The sequence below is a fragment of the Rhinolophus sinicus genome, linkage group LG06, assembly GCF_036562045.2.
Source record: "Rhinolophus sinicus isolate RSC01 linkage group LG06, ASM3656204v1, whole genome shotgun sequence".
NCBI lineage: Eukaryota > Metazoa > Chordata > Mammalia > Chiroptera > Rhinolophidae > Rhinolophus > Rhinolophus sinicus.
In genome coordinates, this window is record NC_133756.1 from 138,635,262 (window position 1) to 138,655,976 (window position 20,715).

Here is a 20,715-nt window from a genome sequence, read left to right on the forward strand (position 1 = left end):
TAAAATACAATTAACTGCTTCTAGCATTATCTGTAAACTCATTTACTGAGGGTTTAAAAGGCTGGCAATGTTTATGAGGGCACCCCAAATACACAAACCCTACTCCCCTACCTGGTAAAAAAACCTGCTGTTATTGTCACTGGACGCTGGGTGTCAGTAATTTGACCTGCACTTAGAGGAGGGAAGGAGGAAGATGGAGGAGGGGATTACAGGAAGGGACATAGTTTAAATTCTACTGTGAGAGGAGCTGACAGGACGTCATTAGGGGAAGGAACATTGCAGTTCTGGAAGGGGGTATTGCCATGGGCAACAAATCTTAGAAGAGGCCACGAGGAAAGTTGGGCTGCACTTTCTCCTTCTATGCTAGCTCTTTTGTTCCTGCCTATCCAAGTCTCACAGCTGTGAGTGTCCTTCGGGCAAGAAGTGACAAGTTGCAGTCTGAGGCTGTTTCAGTGTCTTCCTGGGAAAGGTGGTGGTGGTAGTCAGAGGGAGGCAGAAGGATTATGCACCTCTGTCCTGGATTTTTGTTGCCACCTGCAGACTTTCTTTTAATGGAATCTGGATCCTCTTAGGAACTAGAACTTGAGACTTGGCCACCAGCCCTTTCTCTGCGCTGGGTACTTCCCATCTGAATGCCTGGCAGCCAGGCTCTGGGTCCCTGGCACACTGCCCACTCTGGCCTTTCCCTTTTGTTGCCCTAAGGGCTGTGTGTTGTGAGTCAAGTCACTGGGCAACCAGGTGCCTTCAGAAAAGTCCCATGCTGTCTGGCAGCTACTGTTTATTCCAGCCAAAGCTGCAGAGAAAGGAGGCCATCAGGCTCAGGGGTCCCATCGCAGCCTTCCTACCAGCCCCTCACAACTAATCAAGCTTCCTCTAAAGAGGTTCATACGAAAAATTCTGTGGACAGGTAGAAACCACCTCACCTCTTGCTCAGGTGAGAACTGGTAGCTCCTCCCTGTCAAACGTGCACCTCGATGCCTTTTCTCCAAGTGAGTTTTGCAATCCAAGAGCTGTCACTGTGAACAGGTGGGACAGGAGTGAAAGAGCTCCTTCACTTGCTTCTGTTGCTGCTGCTGGCTCAGAGACAGGAGACAAGACAGGTGAGACCTGCTGTTCGCTCTATCAGGAAAGATTCTGAACTAAGGTAATGCTTCATTTCATTGAGTCCTGGGGTTTTGTGGTTTCAGGCGCTTGTAGTTAAAGTATTTTTTCTTTCTAACTGTTTCCCCTCTAGGCTATAAAAGCTATTTTCTTTTTCTTTTTTTTAATTTTAAATCTCCAAACTTCTTCAGGAGTTGCTACAGCTTCATACTGGGACATCCTTTCTCATTTGCAAACCTCAGGTGTGTCTGTGGGCAGGGCTGCAGTGGAGCTGCCAGGAACAGAGAGAAAGGCTTCCAAGTAATAGCCTTAGATAGGATGGACGTAGGGAAACTGGGGGGTGGGGCGGGGGGAACAGATCAATCTTGGATGTGGCAATCATCAGGAGGCTCCCTCCCCAAAGGACGTTTAGGATCAAAGCTGGTGTTTTCTTTCTTTGGTACATGCTGTGAGATTTGGTGCCTAAAGCACATCTGAGAACACATATGTGCTCCACTTTCCCTTATTTGAAGAGCTTATGGCTTCAAGTCTATGGATTGGGGGAGGGGGATCATCCAACTGAAAATCCAGTCACATGGATCTCATAGCCATGAGGGCTGTGATGGGGATGGTCCAACAGGCATTTGGAATATACTTGATTTTGGAATGCAGTGGATCTGATTGCTTCTTGGCAGCTTCTCTTTCCCAATTATGTTTGGCTTAGTCTAGTAGTCAAATTACTTTGTAAGCCCTAAGCTGATCCAGAAAGCATACACGGAGGGGACAGAGAGAATACTGTCTACAAAGCAGACTGGGTGGTAGAGGAGGGAGCATTCTGGCTGGAAATGTTCACTGAATAATCCACTGCCCAATCCAAAGAAAGGTGACTGCATATTAGACCTTGGCCCTTTGTTAAGCCCCAAAAGCTGAATGTAACATGAGTCATTAGAATACTGCTCAATAAAGGCCATTGTGCACCCTTTCAATTGTTTTTCTCCCTGAATGTAACTCGAGGAGAGACATGACAGATATTTTGAATAAAATTTATTAAAAACATAAAATAATGAATATATGTTTGGTTCAAAGATTTAGAAATCTTTTTAAAATCTAACACCAGTACTGTGCATGACATCAGTAAATGAATGCCTTGTTAATTTGAGTTCCAAACTGAATGTGGGCATTTCACCAGAGTAAAGTGAAAGTTTTCCTTTTTATAATTTAGGAAGGAACTGTTTGGAAAAGCTTCAATACTTTGAACAAGATAGGCAGAATGGTGAGCTTACTCAAGAGAACAAACTGGTTCTTCTAATGGCTTTATATAATTAATTATTCACATGATGATATGTTCATGAATTATTAAGTAGCTCAGCCACTTATTAAATCAAGTTTTAAAAAAACAAAATAACCTCTAAGTTGAAGGGCCTTATATAGCAAGTGTAATGAGAAGAGTGTGTATATATTCAAGCGATGTTAAAGTCCAGACACTACAAATACAGTCTGGTCAACTTCTCCTTACCAAGTGTAAATTAATTGAGCTTTATGATGTAAAAGTTGAAATATAAAAAAAATAGTATATAGTTAAACCTTTATGGCATAATGTCTGGGAAACAACTTTCTGTCCTCTGTCTCCAACAAGGAAATGTCAGATGGTAAGGTCATCTAACAACCAACAATCTTGAGATTTAGCTACTATTTTAATAGCACATTTTTGGTCAATTGAAATTATTGTATGGAAAATTATCCAGCCATAGATTCTCCATAATGTAGTACTATGCAGTAGTCAAGAATTCCTATTTCCTCTGATTTCAAGTCAGTTACTCCACCTCTCCACGCTCAAGATCATCTATAAAATGGAAGTGATGGCACTAATCTCATAGCGTTGTCACGAAGATTAAATGAGCTTAACACAATAAAAAGCATTAGCAGAGTGTCAAGAGCATAAGTGCTGAATAAATGGTTTTATATATACACCTTATACATGTACACCCATACAGTAGGCACAATTCTTGCATTTTGATCATTTTTGGATCCTACCAGCTAGAAGCAGGAGGTCAAACACATTAGGGGATCCTGCTATATGATAGCAGATCTGATGACTGACCTAAGAAAGGGAAGATGGAATTTAACTGACATTTGATGAGTCTACCCTAGTCTTCCCTTAAAAAAAAACTAAGAATGACAACTTTTTATTTTGGTTGGTGAGTAACCTAGTAGATAAATCAGCCTTCTTAAGTATATATTATTAGTCTTCATCAATTTTAATTTTATGTATAGTCACTATGAAGTTTCTGCATCAACTTCCTGAGAATCCCATCCAAAACCTGTGATTCAAGTGCTAATTAGCTGTAATTAGCACTTGAGGAATTCTTGCACTCATTTTTAGGAGAATTAGAAAATCTTCACTTTATATGTTTATACTAGACTGGCAAACCTAAGTTGGGGGCAACCTCTCCCACTAACAAGCAGTGTGGGCTTGGACAAATCACACCCAACATCTCTGAGCTTCCATTTTCCTTGTACTTAACCCAGTGATATCACAAGTTGTTTCTTTCTGGTTCTACAGTTCTAGTTCTAAGTTCCTTTTATTTTAACTTGTAGAACTACTTTTTTGACTTTCCAAACAATGCTGGAGAAACCCATCTGATGAAATTTGAATTTATCAAATCTTTTAAAAGACCAAAAACGACAAATCACACCCGTTGCTGAAGTAGGATAATCTCTAAAACAAGTGATTTAGTTGTCCAAAACAAGAATTCCAATCAAACTTTCATAGCTCTGAAGGGGAAAAATATAGTGAGTGAGTAGGAAGGGACACACACACACACACACACACACAAACACACACACACACGTACACACACACACACACACATACACACATCATCTGATGGGAAGAAATTCAAAGAAATCTATCCCATCAGATAGGAATCCCCCCTCCAATCCAAGCTCTGTTTTTCAGGAAAAACTATTCCTTTCCACAAAAACCAGTATGACAGTTCATAAACTAAATTATATCATTCTGGAGTAAGGAGAAGCCAAATAATAATTAAGTATAAAATAAATACTTTCATGTATAAGTGTTTAATTCAACAAAGAAGTCACACACACGCGCACACATACACACAAACACAAACACTCTTTTTTTCTTTTCTTCAGGAAAACACAATAGTTTATCAAATAACTAAATGGCCATGATGCTTCTTCAACAGGGCTTAATTTTTTAACAAGTGGACTAAATTGGAAAATAGATTTTAACAAATCACACTCATGTATAAACCTATATATTTTTTTAAAAAAATTGTTTTCAAATACTGATAATCCTTGATTTTTTTTTTTTTTTTTTTTGGAATTTTCATCACACTTGCCCCAATGCAGCTTTACATAAAACCAAGAAAAGCTAAAGAGGGAAACTTGTCTCATTTCTCCAAGCTTTGTTTTGGATTACCATTGACATGTGTCATAAAACCGAGAAAGGGATTGTCAAGAGTAGAAATGACCTGCCAAGTTCCTTCATAGATACTCAAACAATTTAACTTCACCAACACCCATGTCTTTCCAGTTCTTCCACACTCTCTCATGAGCTTAGGGCAGCCTTCCATCAGCCACAGCCGTGGCATTGCCACTTCTCTTGAAATACCCTCCATCTGACCACACGGTCTATGGAGAAGAGTCATGGGTTCTCCTAACATCTCAAAGTGCTTTTCCCTCTCCAGCTCAAATATGCTAGGTAGAAGAAGGGGGAAAAAACAAGATGAAAGAAAAAGAGACAGAAAGCTTAAATAGGCAGATTAGATTATAATTAGTGTTTGTGGGTGCAGATGTCTGTAGGTGTGATCACTTCAACAGTAAGTAGGGCATGGGCATGGCACCATCTTTAAAGTACGGGAACAATGTTTACTGTGGTGGGAAAATGCACTCTTCCAATAGTGCATCCACTAAGAATCAATATGTCTTATTTCAAGTTTTATAAAAATCCTTTTAACCAAAATATTTTCAAACCCATTGATGAACACATTATTGGAAATGAGTTGAGTTTAGAAAATACACCAACAGATATGGAACTTTGATGAGAAGAATAAATAAGAAGGATTTATTTTTCTTCCATAATTGTCTTATTCCCTTGGAGAACTTAAGATGGTTTCTACTATCCATCTCTATGCGAATATTCCCTAACCTTTCTTCTCCTGCTTATTTGGGTAATTGCAGTAGATTTTTTTCATTATGTTATAATGAAGCTTTGATGAGTTACTGTACATGAAGCACATAGAAGAGTGACTGGCAAGAAAAAGGCATTCATTCAGTAAACTACTACTATTATTACTATTATTGTAAACTTACCATCAATATAATTAAAACAAATATTCTTATTGTAGAAACAAACCAGTTGTTCTATCATAAGACCCCATAAGCAGTTACCACTATTCTTCCAAACACAAGGGGAAAAAAACACACACACAAGAATTTTCTAGATATTCTTTACTCTTCCTTCATATAAGGCATTAATTTTTCTGTTTTTATATGAGAAATATTACATCTATGGTATCTTGCATAATTCAGAGTGCCCAATTTTGAAAGGCACGTATAAACTGGAATGCAATCACGCATCCTAAAAGGTGCAGAATCTAGATATCACATCTTATGAAAAATAGTCTGAAAAACTGAGTGGATTTAGAGAAGAGAGAGAATGAAGGGAGCACAGGAATATAGTCTGCAGTAACCAGAGGACTGTTATTCTGGAATAAATACATCCTACATTCCTTTGAAAAATCAGACCAGAACCAATATGTAAAATGTATTTTAAAAGGTAGATATGTTCTCAGCATGAAGAAGATGAGCTTGAAAGCTACCTGTGTTTATTTGGTGTGTGTTGCTATTTTGAGGTAATCTTTTGCCTTTGATTCTTAGCAAGTAATTTTAGCAAGGAAATAATCCATCAGTTTATAAATAGATCAGGTTAAGTACCAAAAAGAATAACAAGATAAACAAAATAGGATATATGTATATAATTTTTTTCCTGCTTCTATTTTACCCCTTGCCTTTCCATCATCCCTGCTGATATTTATCTGCTGCAAAATCAGAATCTTCCCTATCTCTCATCTGCTTTCCACCTCCTGAAAAAGCATAACCTTGTACTAAGAAGAAAACTTGTTATAACTACATGTCTGATAAATGTATCCACATTTTCATATGGGTGTCCATGTGACCAACTGCATTCTGTATTGTATTTCTCAATCATCTTTAATAAATTATAGTAACTGCTCTTTTTCAGCAAGCTCATAAAAAATTGGTTTCTTATAAAAGCAAGGAACAAAGTCATTCTCTTTTGTAAAACAGCCTTTAAAAAAAGAGCCAAAGAAAACAAAAATTTATGAGGACATAAACTCATAAATTTGGGGTAATTTCAAATATAACTTCGCAACATTGCTCACATCGATCCTCCCATTTCATTCGACACTCCCACTCCCACCGGTTTCATTTATTCTTAACCTGACTACTACAAAAAGTTCCACACAATTTCTCTAATTCTAGTCTTTTTATCTGCTTCCAAGACACTATAACATAGTCAATATCATCTCCCTTGTCAATCGCCTGCCTAAAAAAATATTTTAAATTTCTCATATATAACATCATGAAGCCCAAACTTCTTTGTGCTTTGTACTTCATGATCTGGTAACAATGCATCTTTTAATTTCTTTTAATGTGTATTTTCTCCCCTACTCTTTTGCTCCAGCTAAACCAAATATTTTCTATTTTTCAAATTCCATATTATCGAATCTTAGTTTTTTGGCTCATTCTGCCTCCTCTCCTTGGAACAACCTTTCACAATATTTTCTGCTTGTGAGTCAATCTATCTGTATCCAGAAAAGCTGGCAAGTAGCTCACATTAGTAAGGAGTTTATTTTTCTTGTGTAAAAACAAGTCCAGACATGACTGGCCAGTACTTGGTAATATGATTTCACAGAACCATGGGAAGCCCGGGCTACTTTTAGATTTTAATCTTCTGCATCTTGCCTCATGTTTGCAAAACGACTGCTCTATCACCAGTACCACATCTACATTCCAAGCAGGAAGACGCGAAAAGGGAAAACATCATATGGCAGCTAAATCTACTTTCTTTTAAAAAATTTCTCCATACAGCAACTTCCAAATATATTTCATGGCCAGGATTATATCACACATGAATCTTAGCTACAAGAGAAGCTGTGAAACATAGCTGATTACATCACATACTTGCTCTGAAGAAATCATTGTTGTATTAGTGAAGAGGGAAAATAAGATGGAATCAGTATGGATTCAGAGGCATTGCTCACTGATCCTTGAGGACTTATTCAAATAGGCATCTTCTCTAAGGAGGGGTCCTGGAGCCTCTCTGACAACTGTCAGTGCTGTTGTGGCCAGCTTTGTCTTTTGTTTACTTTCATAATTATCTCACTTTTCCTTGAAGTCTGGAACTTCATGGAATCTTTATACTCTCCAGTGCAGCAGGCACAAGGAAGATATCTAGGATACATTTGAATAAGTTTAACTTTATACGTAAGGAGGGAAGAAGAGAACGATTTGCTGCATGCAGGTATATGGCTATATTCCACTGGGGTAAAAGCATGACTTAGGTAACTTGATCAAGGACAGGCAAACCACTGCCTGTGGACCTGATATGGCCTCAGCTTGTGTGTGTACAGCCCACGAGGTAAAAATAGTGTTTACATTCTTAGAGTGTTTGAAAAAATAAAACAAGAACATGCAATAGGGACTGGATATAGCCTGCAAAGCCTGAAATATGGACTATCTGCCCTTTCACAAAAAATATTTGCCAAGCCCTGACATATATAAAAATTTACTACACTTCTCCGTGTTGCCCTTGTGTGTCAGGTATTATTTAAGGAACTGGTTCTATTACCCCTGACTTAATGGAATCATCACTTTCCTTTGATATCATTTTTATGAGAAATCCTGGCAGCCTCCCGTTCTATTGGTAAAATTAAATCCCCTACCCATTCCAGACAGAAACCAATATTTGGACTTCCTGGGGGCCCCTTTTCAAATCTATGAACTAAATTATATTTTTGATGATTTTTTTTAGGTAATAGTTCTCTTCTGTTGCTACATAAATCGTTAAGAAAAAAGATGGGAGTTCCCAAATAGGAATAAGCATGAAGCCCAGTGAATTGTATTTTCTTTCCATCATTAGATAACTTTAGAATGGTTGAGGTAAATGGAGAAAGCAGTCTTTTGTTTCGTTTTCTTTTGGCTCTGCTTAATAACCTGACTAAATTATCCAACTAATGATTTGAGGAAGTATATGTAAAACAATCACCTAAAAGCTGTTTTATTTTTATGTTGTGTAAAGTATTTTTTAAGTTCTTTTAATGATGTATAAAGACTTCCTATCTACAGATTCAAGAAAGACAGGGAGCTATTATTTTGTCTTGCTTTTCATTGAACCCTTCATTGCCTATTGCACTGCCTGGTACATAGAAGATACTTGTTAAAACAGTCAGTGTGTGTGTGTGTGTGTGTGTGTGTGTGTGTGTGTGTGTGTGTGTGTGTGTTTGTGTGTACACATGTATGTCTGCCTCCCCTTCATCCCAAAACAATGAAGTCTTGTTTCCACTATCACGTCACCTTCTATTAATGATGAGCTAGTTATAAGATGGAAGAAGTTAAGTTCTACTTCCATATTAATTCTATTTCTTCCGTATAAGTTTAGAGTCCTGAAAAATAATATATGAAGAAAGTGAGATTTAGAACATTAACACAATTTCTGAAGGTCAAATGTATAGTCATTATTGGAATCAGAATCAACATTTGATTTCCTTTCTTGTAAATACTGCATGTTCTCAAATTTGGTGGATTCCTCGATAAAAAGAGGTCATGTACTTCCAAGTAAAGTGAAAGTAGTCAGGAAAAGTTTTGAGTAACCTAACCAAAATATCAAGGCACACTCTATTAAAACAGAAAATCTTGGAGAACAAATCAAACGAGTTCCTTGCAGAGCCTACAAACTTTTATATTGCACTGAGAAAATACACTATTTAAGTAAACAATAAATAAATAAATGATAGACTAGAAATAGTGCAAGATACTAGATTACAAAACATTTTAAAATAAATAAATTACATTAGTATTCCCCTTATTACTGTGTTTCCCCAAAAATAAGACCTACCTGGACAATCAGCTCTAATGTGTCTTTTGGAACAAAAATTAATCTAAGACAGGTATTATATTATATTATATTATATTATATTATATTATATTATATCATATTATATTAAAGACCTGGTCTTATATTATAGTAAAATAGTACCAGGCCTTGTATTAATTTTGCTCCGAAAGACACATTAGATCTGATTGTCTGGCTAGGTCTTATTTTTGGGGAAACACGGTAGAACAAGTGTACTAATTCAGTGTCATAGAAGCATTTTTTCAAAAGGCATGTGGCAATTAGGCATCAGCTAAAACAGCACTGGTATGATTATTCTTTTAATTTGTGGAGAATTTTTCTCCCTTAAAAAATTCCAGAGCTTTTATTCAAACATAAGTACAAAGATGTATACGAGTATGTCATTGGTTCTGAACTTATTATCTAAAATGTCTGTGAGGAAAACAAGGAATTGTTTTCATCTGGATCCTGACTCAGCACATTTATCGTATTGACTTTTAGTCACTGTGTTTCTGTTTACAGCATATGAAATACTCTCACCCGAACAAAGGTCCTCGCACTGATTAAGTCAAACCACAAACTCTGCCAGATGAGGGAATAGCTGAAGCTAGAGTCCATTTGAATTGTTCACACTCTTAGAGGTCAAGTTCAGACCTGATCTGCCTGAGATTCCTTTTAACACTGATTTTGTCACAGCAGGTGGCTGACAAGATTTACTTGCAAGGACCAGAAAGATGCACTGTGGCATCCAGAATGCAGAGGTGCTGGATGGGGCTCATTTGATGCAGATCCTCTGGCAGGACGGTGCCGAGTCGTTCTACCCTGCTGTGTGGCTGAGAGACAACTGCCAGTGCCCCGACTGCTACCTGCATTCTGCGAAAGCGCGAAAACTTGTCGTGGAAGCTCTTGATGTGAACATTGGTATTAAAGGCTTGACGTTTGACAGAAAACGGGTAATTATCTCTAAATCATTTCTCCCTTCCTTCCCAAGATAAAGGGGCTAGTCTCCCAATAATTCAAATAATGAATTATGTGTTCATTGATCGTATATATTATCATGTTGGCATCGTGCTTGGTGCAAAGTAAGCATGCTCAGTAAATAAAAGATTCTGGGATTATTCTTATTTTTATTACTAACTACTATTTTTAATGAAATGTATAGTGTCCCTCATTATTCCTTCAGTGAGTGATAGCCTTGAAGACACAATAGCCTTGAAGACACAATCAAACCATTTCTATAACAAAAAGAATGTTTCTGGGACTCAGTTTACTTCGCTGTAAAATAGGGATACTAACGGAATTGATTCGGAGAGATGATACGAGGAATCAATGAGATAATATGGGTAAACGTGTAATGGAGTGCCTGGCATATAGTAAACACGCAAAAATTTGTATTGATTTATATACATGTTTTAATCAACTTAATGAATAGATGTGCAAGGCTTGTTCTAGAATTCCCAGAAACATAGCTCTCAAAACCACAAACGAGATGTGACCAGCACCCTGTGTGACTCTCTTTCAGATTTACTAGGAGAGTTACCAGAAAAGCAAATGTGACCTGCAAATGTCTCCCCACTCTTGTTTTCATCTCCACTCCTGGACTTTACTCCCAGGGTTCAGTGCCTGCTAGTTGTGTGACCATACAAATAGTATTTGCCCTTGCATTCCTCACCTGAAAAATGTGAATAATAGTAGTACCTTCTCCCTAGAATTGCATGTGGACGAATGAGTTATGTTTGTAGTGCTCACTATTTGGTATGCATTCAAAATGGTGTTATTTTGTATTATTATTGTATTATTATTATTATTATCTGCCTGATCACCATCATTACTATTTCTGATACTCTTGGCAGGAATATCAAGTGACATCTAACTTAAATCAACATAAAAGGTTTGGAAATCAGAGGTTTAGAGACTAGAGAACAAGAACATCAGATCTAGTCTGGTTTTATTTTTTGTGTGATATTTAAGGGGCCTTAGGCCTCAGATGTATCCCAGTGGCTTTCAATTTCCTCATTTTCCAAAAGCTTATTCTATGCCTGTGAGTAAATAGATACAAGAAGAAGAAAAAATGGATTCCCTGATTATTTTAAATAACACTCAGAAACAGGGCAACAGTTGAGAACTGAAATATATAGAAGCTCAATAAACATATAGGTGATGTTTGCTTTCTGTGTTATAAGGTTCATATCACATGGCCAAATGAGCATTGCAGCGATTTTGAAGCTGACTGGCTGAAGAAAAGATGCTTTTCGCAGCAGGCCAGAGAAAAATTCCAAAGAGAATTGTTTTTGCCAGGTAATGATGCCATGGTCTTCAATGTCTTTAAAAACTCAGAGAGTAAGACATTTGCTCAGAAGTAAATTTAAACCCTTGTGCTTTGGTTAAGATATTATGGTAATTTATTTGGAATGTTTAATGATTTACCAATAGAGATCATTTGGGTAGAGATAAAAAGAAATATAGATTAGTTCTAGACATTCTAAAGAAGAAAAGAAAGCTTGTACCCTTGTCATATATACCTCGAAATGTGGCACAGCACAGACACTCTGTAAGTGTTGGCTGCAAAGGAACAAAACAAACCAGAGGCAGATTTGCCCTTCTTAATAATTTTATCTAAGGCCAGAACAATACCAAATCAACAAAGCAGGAATTCCTAACCTGGTAACCACAGATAAAATGACGTGATCCATGAAGCCCAGGAAATGATCTACAGCACTGATTGTGTGTGTGCATACGTGGTGTGTGTGTGTGTGTGTGTGTGTGTGTGTGTGTGAGAGTGTGCACAGAAATTTTGTTTGGGGAGAGTTTATATGGGTCTCAAGAGAATCTGTGACCACATAAATATTTAGAAAATCTGTAATAGATGGATTCAATGGAAAAAGAAGACTTCATTCTTGAGTGGAGAGACAAAATAATAGGTAGAAAGTTCTTTTTAAAATATGACTTTTAGGAGATATACAATATTTCCAGCTCAAGCAGAGGTACTGGGGAGACGTGGGAAATGTTGATAACTTATTCTCTGTGTATTTTGAAGATTTGTATTATGAGATTATGTGGGTCAAAGGCAAATTCTAAAAACATGATGATTCTTATGGATTTACTAGAATCTTGACTAGTACAAACACACTAACAAGGCAAGTTTTCCTGAACTTTCTTTCCCACTGTTAACCAGAAATATTGGACCTCTTACTCCAGGCACAGACCAGCCTTGTTGAATTTTGTAACACCTCATCTTGGAATTCTGGGTCATACCTCAAGATAGAGATATTACCTTACTCCTTTCAAATCTGAAATTCTCAAACATGTGTGGTAACTCTCCATGGTTTTAAATGCTACACTTAAGCAGTTTACTGGGTTTGGAGATGTCACTGATTAACCAACCTCAACCAGCTTCACCTTATCCTGTAGTTATCAATTGGGTATGATATTGTCTACTTACAGTTCAAGCATAGGACAGTCTTGTCAAGAAATAGGTGCCTGCAATCCCTGAGTCTCACAGTTCTGACAACTGACAACATTTTTTTCTAGCACTTTCCGTCTAAACCACCAGGAATCCATTTTCTTTTCTATCTAACCCAGTTAGCTGGTGGAATTCATATGAACATCCAGGGAAAAATGTTTTCCTACCTACCCACAGTGAGTGCCCTGCTAGATTCTTCAGGGAGTCTCCAATTACAAAACTGAGTAGCAAATGGGTCAAATAGCAGAATCACAAATGTATTATTATTTTTTATTTATTTTAGATTTCTTCTGGTAACCAAAATATTTTTCCTTAATTCTGCCCTAATTTTGTAGTCCTGTTGGATTTTACTTCAACTGCCTTCAAGCTCTTCTTTTGATTATTTCAGGGAATAAAAGCCAACTTTTTATTATTACAGCTTAAGCTCTTAAGCATTGTAAAAAGAGATAGCCACTCCCCTCCATTAATATTTCTTGACGAATGCAGTTTATAGCTTGCATTTCTCAATACTATCAAGTAGCAGCAAAATGGAAATGATACTACACTCAGTTAAGTAGTGGAAAAAACTGGTCACACCGACAAACTGCAATCATGAATAACATAAGGAGAACTGGCTGCTATTTAGACACTGGAAAATATTTTAATGGTTTAAAACAAGATCAGATTTTTAAAATATATTCTCAAGCTGTGCAGTTGGTGGGTTCAGGAAGAAATTAATGGGCCATTTTGGACTATTGCTTCTATGACTTTTTGCCTATAGAATTTGACACCTTATTTCACTGCCATTGCATATGTTCAAACATTTATACTCCAGAACATATAAACAAACTCGGTCACATTTGCGAAAGAAAGGATTTTGATTTTAGTCCTCAGTGGCAATGTTTCCTCTTCTGCTCTTTCCTGACAGTGAGGAAAGCCTTTTAAAATCTGGCGTCAAGATGCAGACCACTCTTCCTTGATCTTCCCTTGGCACTAGATGTTGAACTCAAAAATGAAAAGACAGATGATAATCAGCCAGAAAAAGTCTCTTGTCCTGGGACAGACACAGCTGGAAGGAAGACATGGATTATAATCATTCCCTCCTAAATTTCTGTTTAGTTGGACATATATATAGGGACACTATTTTGTGCTGGAAACTCTATAAGGAAATACCAAGTTAAAAAAAGACATGGATTCTGTCCTCCAGGATTTATCAAGTGTAAGAGGGGACACCACCCATGAAAACAAATAAGTATAGTACATTATTTTAAGTACATTATAGTATGTAGAGAAGGTTTATTATAAGACAGAGGAAGAAATCTAAACAGATAAGGAAATGGTCCTTAGAAGGCAGGTAACACTTGAGCTGGGCCTTGAAGAATCAGTTTGTCTGGCAAAGATAAAAGTAAGGAAACTTTCGACGAAAGAAAAAGGCATGTGAAAAATCACAGGAGTGTAAAATAGCAGGGTAGGTTTAAGAAATAGCAGTTAGTTTAACATTGATGAAGTTAAAATTGTTAGGCTACAGAGAAAAAGGGGCCAAACCATGAAGTGGCTTAAGTGCCCTACTAAGAGTCTCAGTCCTAAATGCTTAGACAAGAAAGTTTTCTCAACATGGAGCTTAGGTATATTCCTTTCTTTCGTTCTCACGCTGATTCTATGAAGCCAGAGAAATGAGCTTAAGATCTTTATAAATTTAATAAGATTGCTTTATTTCTTTAGAATGCATTTTACATATTCAAAGATGTACCTTTCTGATTTTGACCAAATGCGTATAATTTCTCAAATGTCTACAAGTTTGTGAATGTCTCCTTAGCTTCATTTTTCTCTTGTTGCATTTCTCCTCTCCCCCACTGTACCTCTTTGGCTCTTGGTTTGTATTTATTTTACAAAAGACAGAGGAGTGATTGGATCTCTGTTATAGAAAGGTCTTGGTCAGATCATCTGTGTTGAACGGACTAAGGAGTGACTGGGAGCAGGGGACCTTAGCAAGGCCTAGAAATGATCCTGTAAAAGACACTGAGAGCTTAAGCTAGGGAAGTAGCAGAGAAGATATGGGTAGACTTTGTATTCAAGAGAAATGCATGTTGACCTGTAGGGCAAGAGGTTGCTGGCCCTGTTCTTTAAACTCAACCAACTCAAAACCTGATTGTTGAAAAGTGACATGTGAATGTGTCCAAACCTATGGATGAAAATTGAAGACTTTAATAACACATTGGAAATACGAAGTTTTTTTATGTAATTATATTTTAGCTTCAAGGTGAAACTGACATAATTACACACACATTTTTGTGACTAATTTCAACATGCAAAATTCCCATAATATATTTGATAGGACTGAAATGGAAAAGAAAAAATCAATATACAATATGATGTTATATACATGAACCTCAAAATGTGTTCTTTTTATTAACACTCAATATCAGAACAAATGCTTGTTTTCCTATCTATCTCTTTGAATTGGTTCTGGAATATTTGTGTATTATTCTCTGACTTTAGTAAGGTTTGTGACTGCAAATTGAGATTTAAAAGGTTGTAATTTGAAGACTCTTTTTTTCCCATGGAAGTAGTCTGCTCAGTCTTCTCAGCAATCCAGGGGTTGAGTACATTGCATGGTCAGAAAAGACATTTCCTCTCAATTTGATATGCCCCTCATAGCAGAGCAAATCTTCTCCTGTCTGCTTCAGCAGATTACAGCCCTTCAGCTCACAGACATAACTCCTTCTTTGTTTCCAAAGGAGCATGCCACAGGAGAGAGTGAAAACTCTCAAATAACTGTCAGGACCCTCTAAAATCTTTGTGCCTTGCTCATGGAAAAAAAAAGAGAGAGAGAGAGAGAAACAGAGCTCCCCTTTCTTGCAGAGAGCCATAGGTTTCCTTGAAGATGAAGATTTTATTATGGTGCAAAGAACAGAGTTGTTTTGGTGCAGAGGCTATTTTTACAGAAATTTGTCAAAAAAGCAAAAGTCACTTTTTTTTTTAATTAGCAAATAACATACACAATAAATATGCCTGACTCCCATGTGATAGTTCACCCCTAAGCCTTGCATCACCCTTCACCCATTCTTGAACCCCCAGAATTGGGAGCCTGCAATGCAAGGCAGGCATGGAGTAAGGATATTTGTTTCACATACTGCTTGGTAATTATAAAAGGGTCTGGGAGATTTTTTTCAGGCTGCCTTAGAATGTCCCAACTGCATCAGGGCTGCCAGGTCAGAAGGGCTTCAGAACAACTCTGTTAAAACAGCTGCATCAGAGCAATCAAGCCACTATGTCACGTACCTAAATGCATTCCCTTCCCGGGAAAGACCAAATAAAGATTCCTTCCCTGAGGTCACCCAGGCTCACCCTCTGATGCACAGGTGGGAGAATAGCTCAAACTCTTCATATGTTTAAGAAACAAATCTCTATTTTGTTTTGCCTTTATATGTGAAATGGACTTACTGACTTTCAGAAAAATGTCTTTGGGCTCTGGTAGAATGAATACGGGTATTTTACATGCCAGTGAGTTTATAAATGAATATTTTGTTTTATTTTTTTCCTTTGTGTTATATTGATTCCAATGTATTCCAATGTGTCCTGTTCTTTTCTTAATTACATGTCATTTATTACTACACTCAATTTCTGCATTGTACTTGGTACTCTTGGGCATAATATCTAAAGGTTCTAACATCCCTAGATGAGATGGGGCCACCCTTGTTCTGTCATTGAGCCCAAGTTAAAGGACTCACAGCCTGAGATTTTTCCTATAGTGCCCTGTACTCTTAGCAGGTACCACTAATCTGGAGGTTGTCCCCACAGCCATCTGCCTAGTTTTGGGTTTCACTTATAAACTAGATCCCCTTCCTTTTGCCTTTTTAAAAAAATCTCCATCCATATTTCTAGTATGAAAATACATAACCACATGCTCAGAGATAAATATTAAACATAAGTCTATTTTACAATGGGATATATTAGAGAAATGCTAAACAAAAAGCCTATACACTATATTTATTACATTTAAAAATAATTCTTAGGTAAGAGACAATAATCATATTTTTTAATCTTTTTTTCTTAACAACTTCATAAAACAAAGTATTATAATATCATCCAATGTTAGTGCTAAATAGGACATTCACAAGCTGGTGTCTCTAAAAAGCTAGTGTCTTAGATAACAGCACAGTAAGATCCTGAACTCACCTCCTCCCATGGACACACCAAATCTGCAGCTACATATGGATCAATTCCCTCTGAAAAAGACCTGAAAACTAGCTGAACAGCTCCTCCACAACAAAGGATAAAAGGACCACATGGAGGCCAGTAGGAGAGGCAGAGTTACGGTGTCGCTCAAAACCCCACCCCCAGTGGCAATCCCCAATCAGGAGGGATCTCATACACGTGGAGCATCTCCCTGAGAAATGAAGGATTTGTGCCCTACACCAAGCACCCCAATCCCTAGGACCTGCACCAAAGAGACGAGACTCAGCAATATCAGGCATTGAAAACCCACTGAGCTTACGTCCAGGAGACCCAAAATGCTGCAGGGAATGGTAAATCTGCTCTTGACGGGCTTACATACAGATGAAAGCCTGGGACCCAGCACAAAAACAGCAGTTTAAAAAGCACCTAGACAATATGTGAAGGAGATACAATAGGTAATCTTAAAACATTGGCTAGAGGTGCAGGGGTCTATTGATACTTTCTGTGAGGACAGAGGTGCTGGTGGGCACCATTTTTTAAATAAAACTTATTAGGGCAACATTGGTTAGTAAAATTATATATGTTTCAAGTGTAGAATTGTATAAAACATCATCTATATATTGCATTGTATGCTCACCACCCACCATCAGTTTTCCTTCCATCACCATATATTTGACCCCCTTCACCCTCCTTTACCAATCCCTCTCCTCACTTACTTTTGCTAACCACTAAACTGTTTCCTGTGTCTACAAGGTTTTGTTCCTTTGTTTGTTTTGTTCATTTGTTACTTTCAGTTTTGTATCTCACGTATGAGTGAAATCATATGGTTCTCGACTTTTTGTCTCATTTATTTTGCTTAGCATGATAATCTCAAGATCCATTCATGTTGTCGCAAATGGCAGTCTTTCACCTTTTCTTATGGCCAAGTAATATTCCATTGTATACATGCACCACATTTTCATCCAATCATCTATCGAAGGACACTTTGGTTGTTTCCATGCCTTGGCCACCATGAATAATGCTGCAATGAATATAGGGGTACACATATCTTTACAGGTAAATGTTTTCAGAGTTTTGGGGTAGATACCCAGAAGAGTGATTGCTGGGTCATGTGGTAATTCTATTCTTCATTTTTTGAGGAACCTGCTTTCCATAGTGGCTATCCCAATTTACATTCCCACCAGCAGTGTATAAAGGTTCCTTTCTCTCCACAGACTCTCCAACACTTATTATTTGTCTTGTTGAGACTAGCCATTCTAACAGGTGTGAAATGATATCTTATTGTGGCTTTGATTTGCATTTCCCAAATAGCTAGTGAATTGAGCACCTTTTCATATATCTGTTGGCCATTTGTATGTCTTCTTGGGAGAAGTATCTGTTCAGGGCCTTTGCCCATTTTTTAATCAGATTGTTTGATTTTTTTGTTGTTGAGTTGTATGAGTTCTTTATATATTTTGGATATTAGCCCATAATTAGAGGTGGTGTTTGCAAATATCTTCTCCCATTAAGTTGGTTGCCCCTTTGTTTTGTTGGTTTCTTTTGCTGTACAGAAGCTTTTGAGTTTGATGTAGTCCCATTCATTTACTTTTGCTTTTACTTCCATTGATGGGCACCATTTTTGCTCTCTCACTCCACCTTGCTAGGGATGGAAAGCTTGCTCCACACCCATGCTATTCTTCCACCAGCTGCAGTCAGTTGTCTTATCTCACCCATGCACTGTCCCAAAGCCCCACTGCAGCCTTTGGGCTTGCCCTGGCCCTGAGCTCCTATGTCACTGATAAAACTAGCAGGCATGTGCAATCCACACAAGAGATGCCCCTTGAGTACCTGATTCTACTGGCCAGGAGGCACTGTTTCTGGGCCACACAGGACAAAAACAATCACAGATACAGTTTTTGGCAGGCTACTACCCCAAGGCACAGGACAGACAGAAGATCTTCAGTCTTCCTGTGAAAAAGGACTATTTATTTGTCCTAAAGCATCAGTCTGAGGCACAGGCTTCAGAATTAGCATATATCTAGAGGCTACAGAGGAGATCTCAGGGAATGCAGGCTGGGATGCCATCTTTGTGCGCACCATGGCCTCACTATAGCTTGTCAGTTTCTCCCAGGAAAGAGCTTATACACTCATCTGAAGACCCAATGTTTGTAACTATTGCCAAGGGGACACTTCAAAATCACCTGATCTGGAAGCAAGCAGGAGTCTATATATACTTTAAAAGCTGCTGCCTAAGGGTGTGGCTTCCAATCACCCTAAAACTACATGCTGAATGAGATACCTCTCTTTGAAACACTGACAGGACTTTGCACACCCTCAACAACTGGGAATGATAAAGAATGAATCGGGCTGCTTAGACCATCACAAAAGTTCAAGAGACAACCAAGAGCTAGACAAGGTTGAATGACAATTTTCATTGCCTACACAATGCTACTCCTTCAAGACTGAAAGAGGTAGTTATTTCACCTAACACATAGAATCAAATACAGAGACAAGCAAAATGAAGAAATAGAGAAATATGTTACAAACAAACAAACAAACAAACAAACAAGATAAAACCCCAGGAGTGAGGGGTAGGGGAAAACAATAAAATGGAGGTAAGTAATTTATCTGACAAAGAGTTCAAAGTAATGGTCATAAAGATCTTCACCGAACTCGGGAAAAGAACAGATAAATATAATGAGAACTTCAACAAAGAGATAGAAAATATAAGAAAGTGCAAAAGAGAAGTCTAAGAACTGAAGAATACAATTACTAAACTAAAAAATACACTAGAGAGTTTCAACAGCAGATGAGCTGAAGCAGAAAAAGGGATCAAAGACCCAAAAGACAAGGCAGTAGACAGAGCCAAAAGAAAAAAGAATTTTAAAAAGTAAAGATAGTTTAAGGGGACCAATGGGACAACATCAAGCTGAATAATATTCACATTATAGAGGTCGTAGGAGAAGAAAGGGAGAACAAGGCAAAAAACTTATTTGAAGAAATCATGGCTGAAAACGTTCCTAACTCAGGGGAAAAAAAGAAGATATCCAGGTCCAGCAATCACAGAGAGTACCAAAAAGATGAACCCAAAGAGATCCACACCAAGACATAATTACATGTCAAAGATAAAGATAAAGAGAGAATCTGAAAAGCAGCAAGAAAAAAAAAAACTTGTTATGTACAAGGGAACCCTCATAAGACTATCAGCTGATTTTTCAGCAGAAATTTTGCATGTCAGAAGGAAGTGTCATGATATATTCAAAGCACTGAAAGGAAAATACTTCTAACCAAGAACACTGTACCTGCAAAGTTATTCAAAATTGAAGGAGGAAGATTTCCAACAAGCAAAAGCTAAAGAAGTTTATCACCACTAAAATAAACTTACAAGAAATGTTAAAAGGACTTCCTGAAGCTGAAAAGAAAAGACACTAACTAGTAAAGAGGAAACATATGAGAGTAAAAATCTCACTGGTAAAGGCAAATGTATAGCAAAGGTAGTGGATTCACCACATATAAAGATAGTATGAAAGTTAAAAGACAAAAGTGGTAAAATTAATTATAACTACAGTAATTAGTTAAGGGACTAACTAGAAGTAAAACATGACATCAAAGACAAAACCAATGGAAGGGGAGTAAAATTGTAGAATTTTTAGAAGGCTTTCAAACTTAAGCAGCTATCAAGTTAGAATGCTGTATATATACACAATTATATGTGAACCTCATGGTAAACACAATGCAAAAACATATAGTAGATACATAAAAGATAATGAGAAAAGAAATCTAAACATAACACTAAAGAAAATAATCAAACCACAAGGGAAGGGAGCAAGAGAAGAAGAAAGACACAGAGAGGAACTACAAAAACATCCAGAAA

The 20,715-nt window shown here is 37.4% G+C and overlaps 1 protein-coding gene across 6 annotated transcripts in view; it reads left to right on the forward strand.

The window, feature by feature from the left end:
* The first annotated feature begins 511 nt into the window (after nucleotides 1–511).
* Nucleotides 512–20,715, forward strand: part of BBOX1 (gamma-butyrobetaine hydroxylase 1) — a 62,887-nt gene continuing 42,683 nt past the window's right edge. Inside the window, exons 1-3 of one of the 6 annotated variants that reach the window (XM_074336151.1) lie at nucleotides 512–1,144; nucleotides 9,938–10,194; nucleotides 11,425–11,539. In XM_074336151.1, coding sequence (XP_074192252.1) covers nucleotides 9,976–10,194; nucleotides 11,425–11,539 — 334 coding nt within the window. In that variant the 5' untranslated portion in view covers nucleotides 512–1,144; nucleotides 9,938–9,975. Of the gene's footprint in view, nucleotides 1,145–9,823; nucleotides 10,195–11,424; nucleotides 11,540–20,715 lie in introns of those variants that run through there. The other 5 variants (XM_074336152.1, XM_074336153.1, XM_019749175.2 and 2 more) reach the window with 5 other exon arrangements.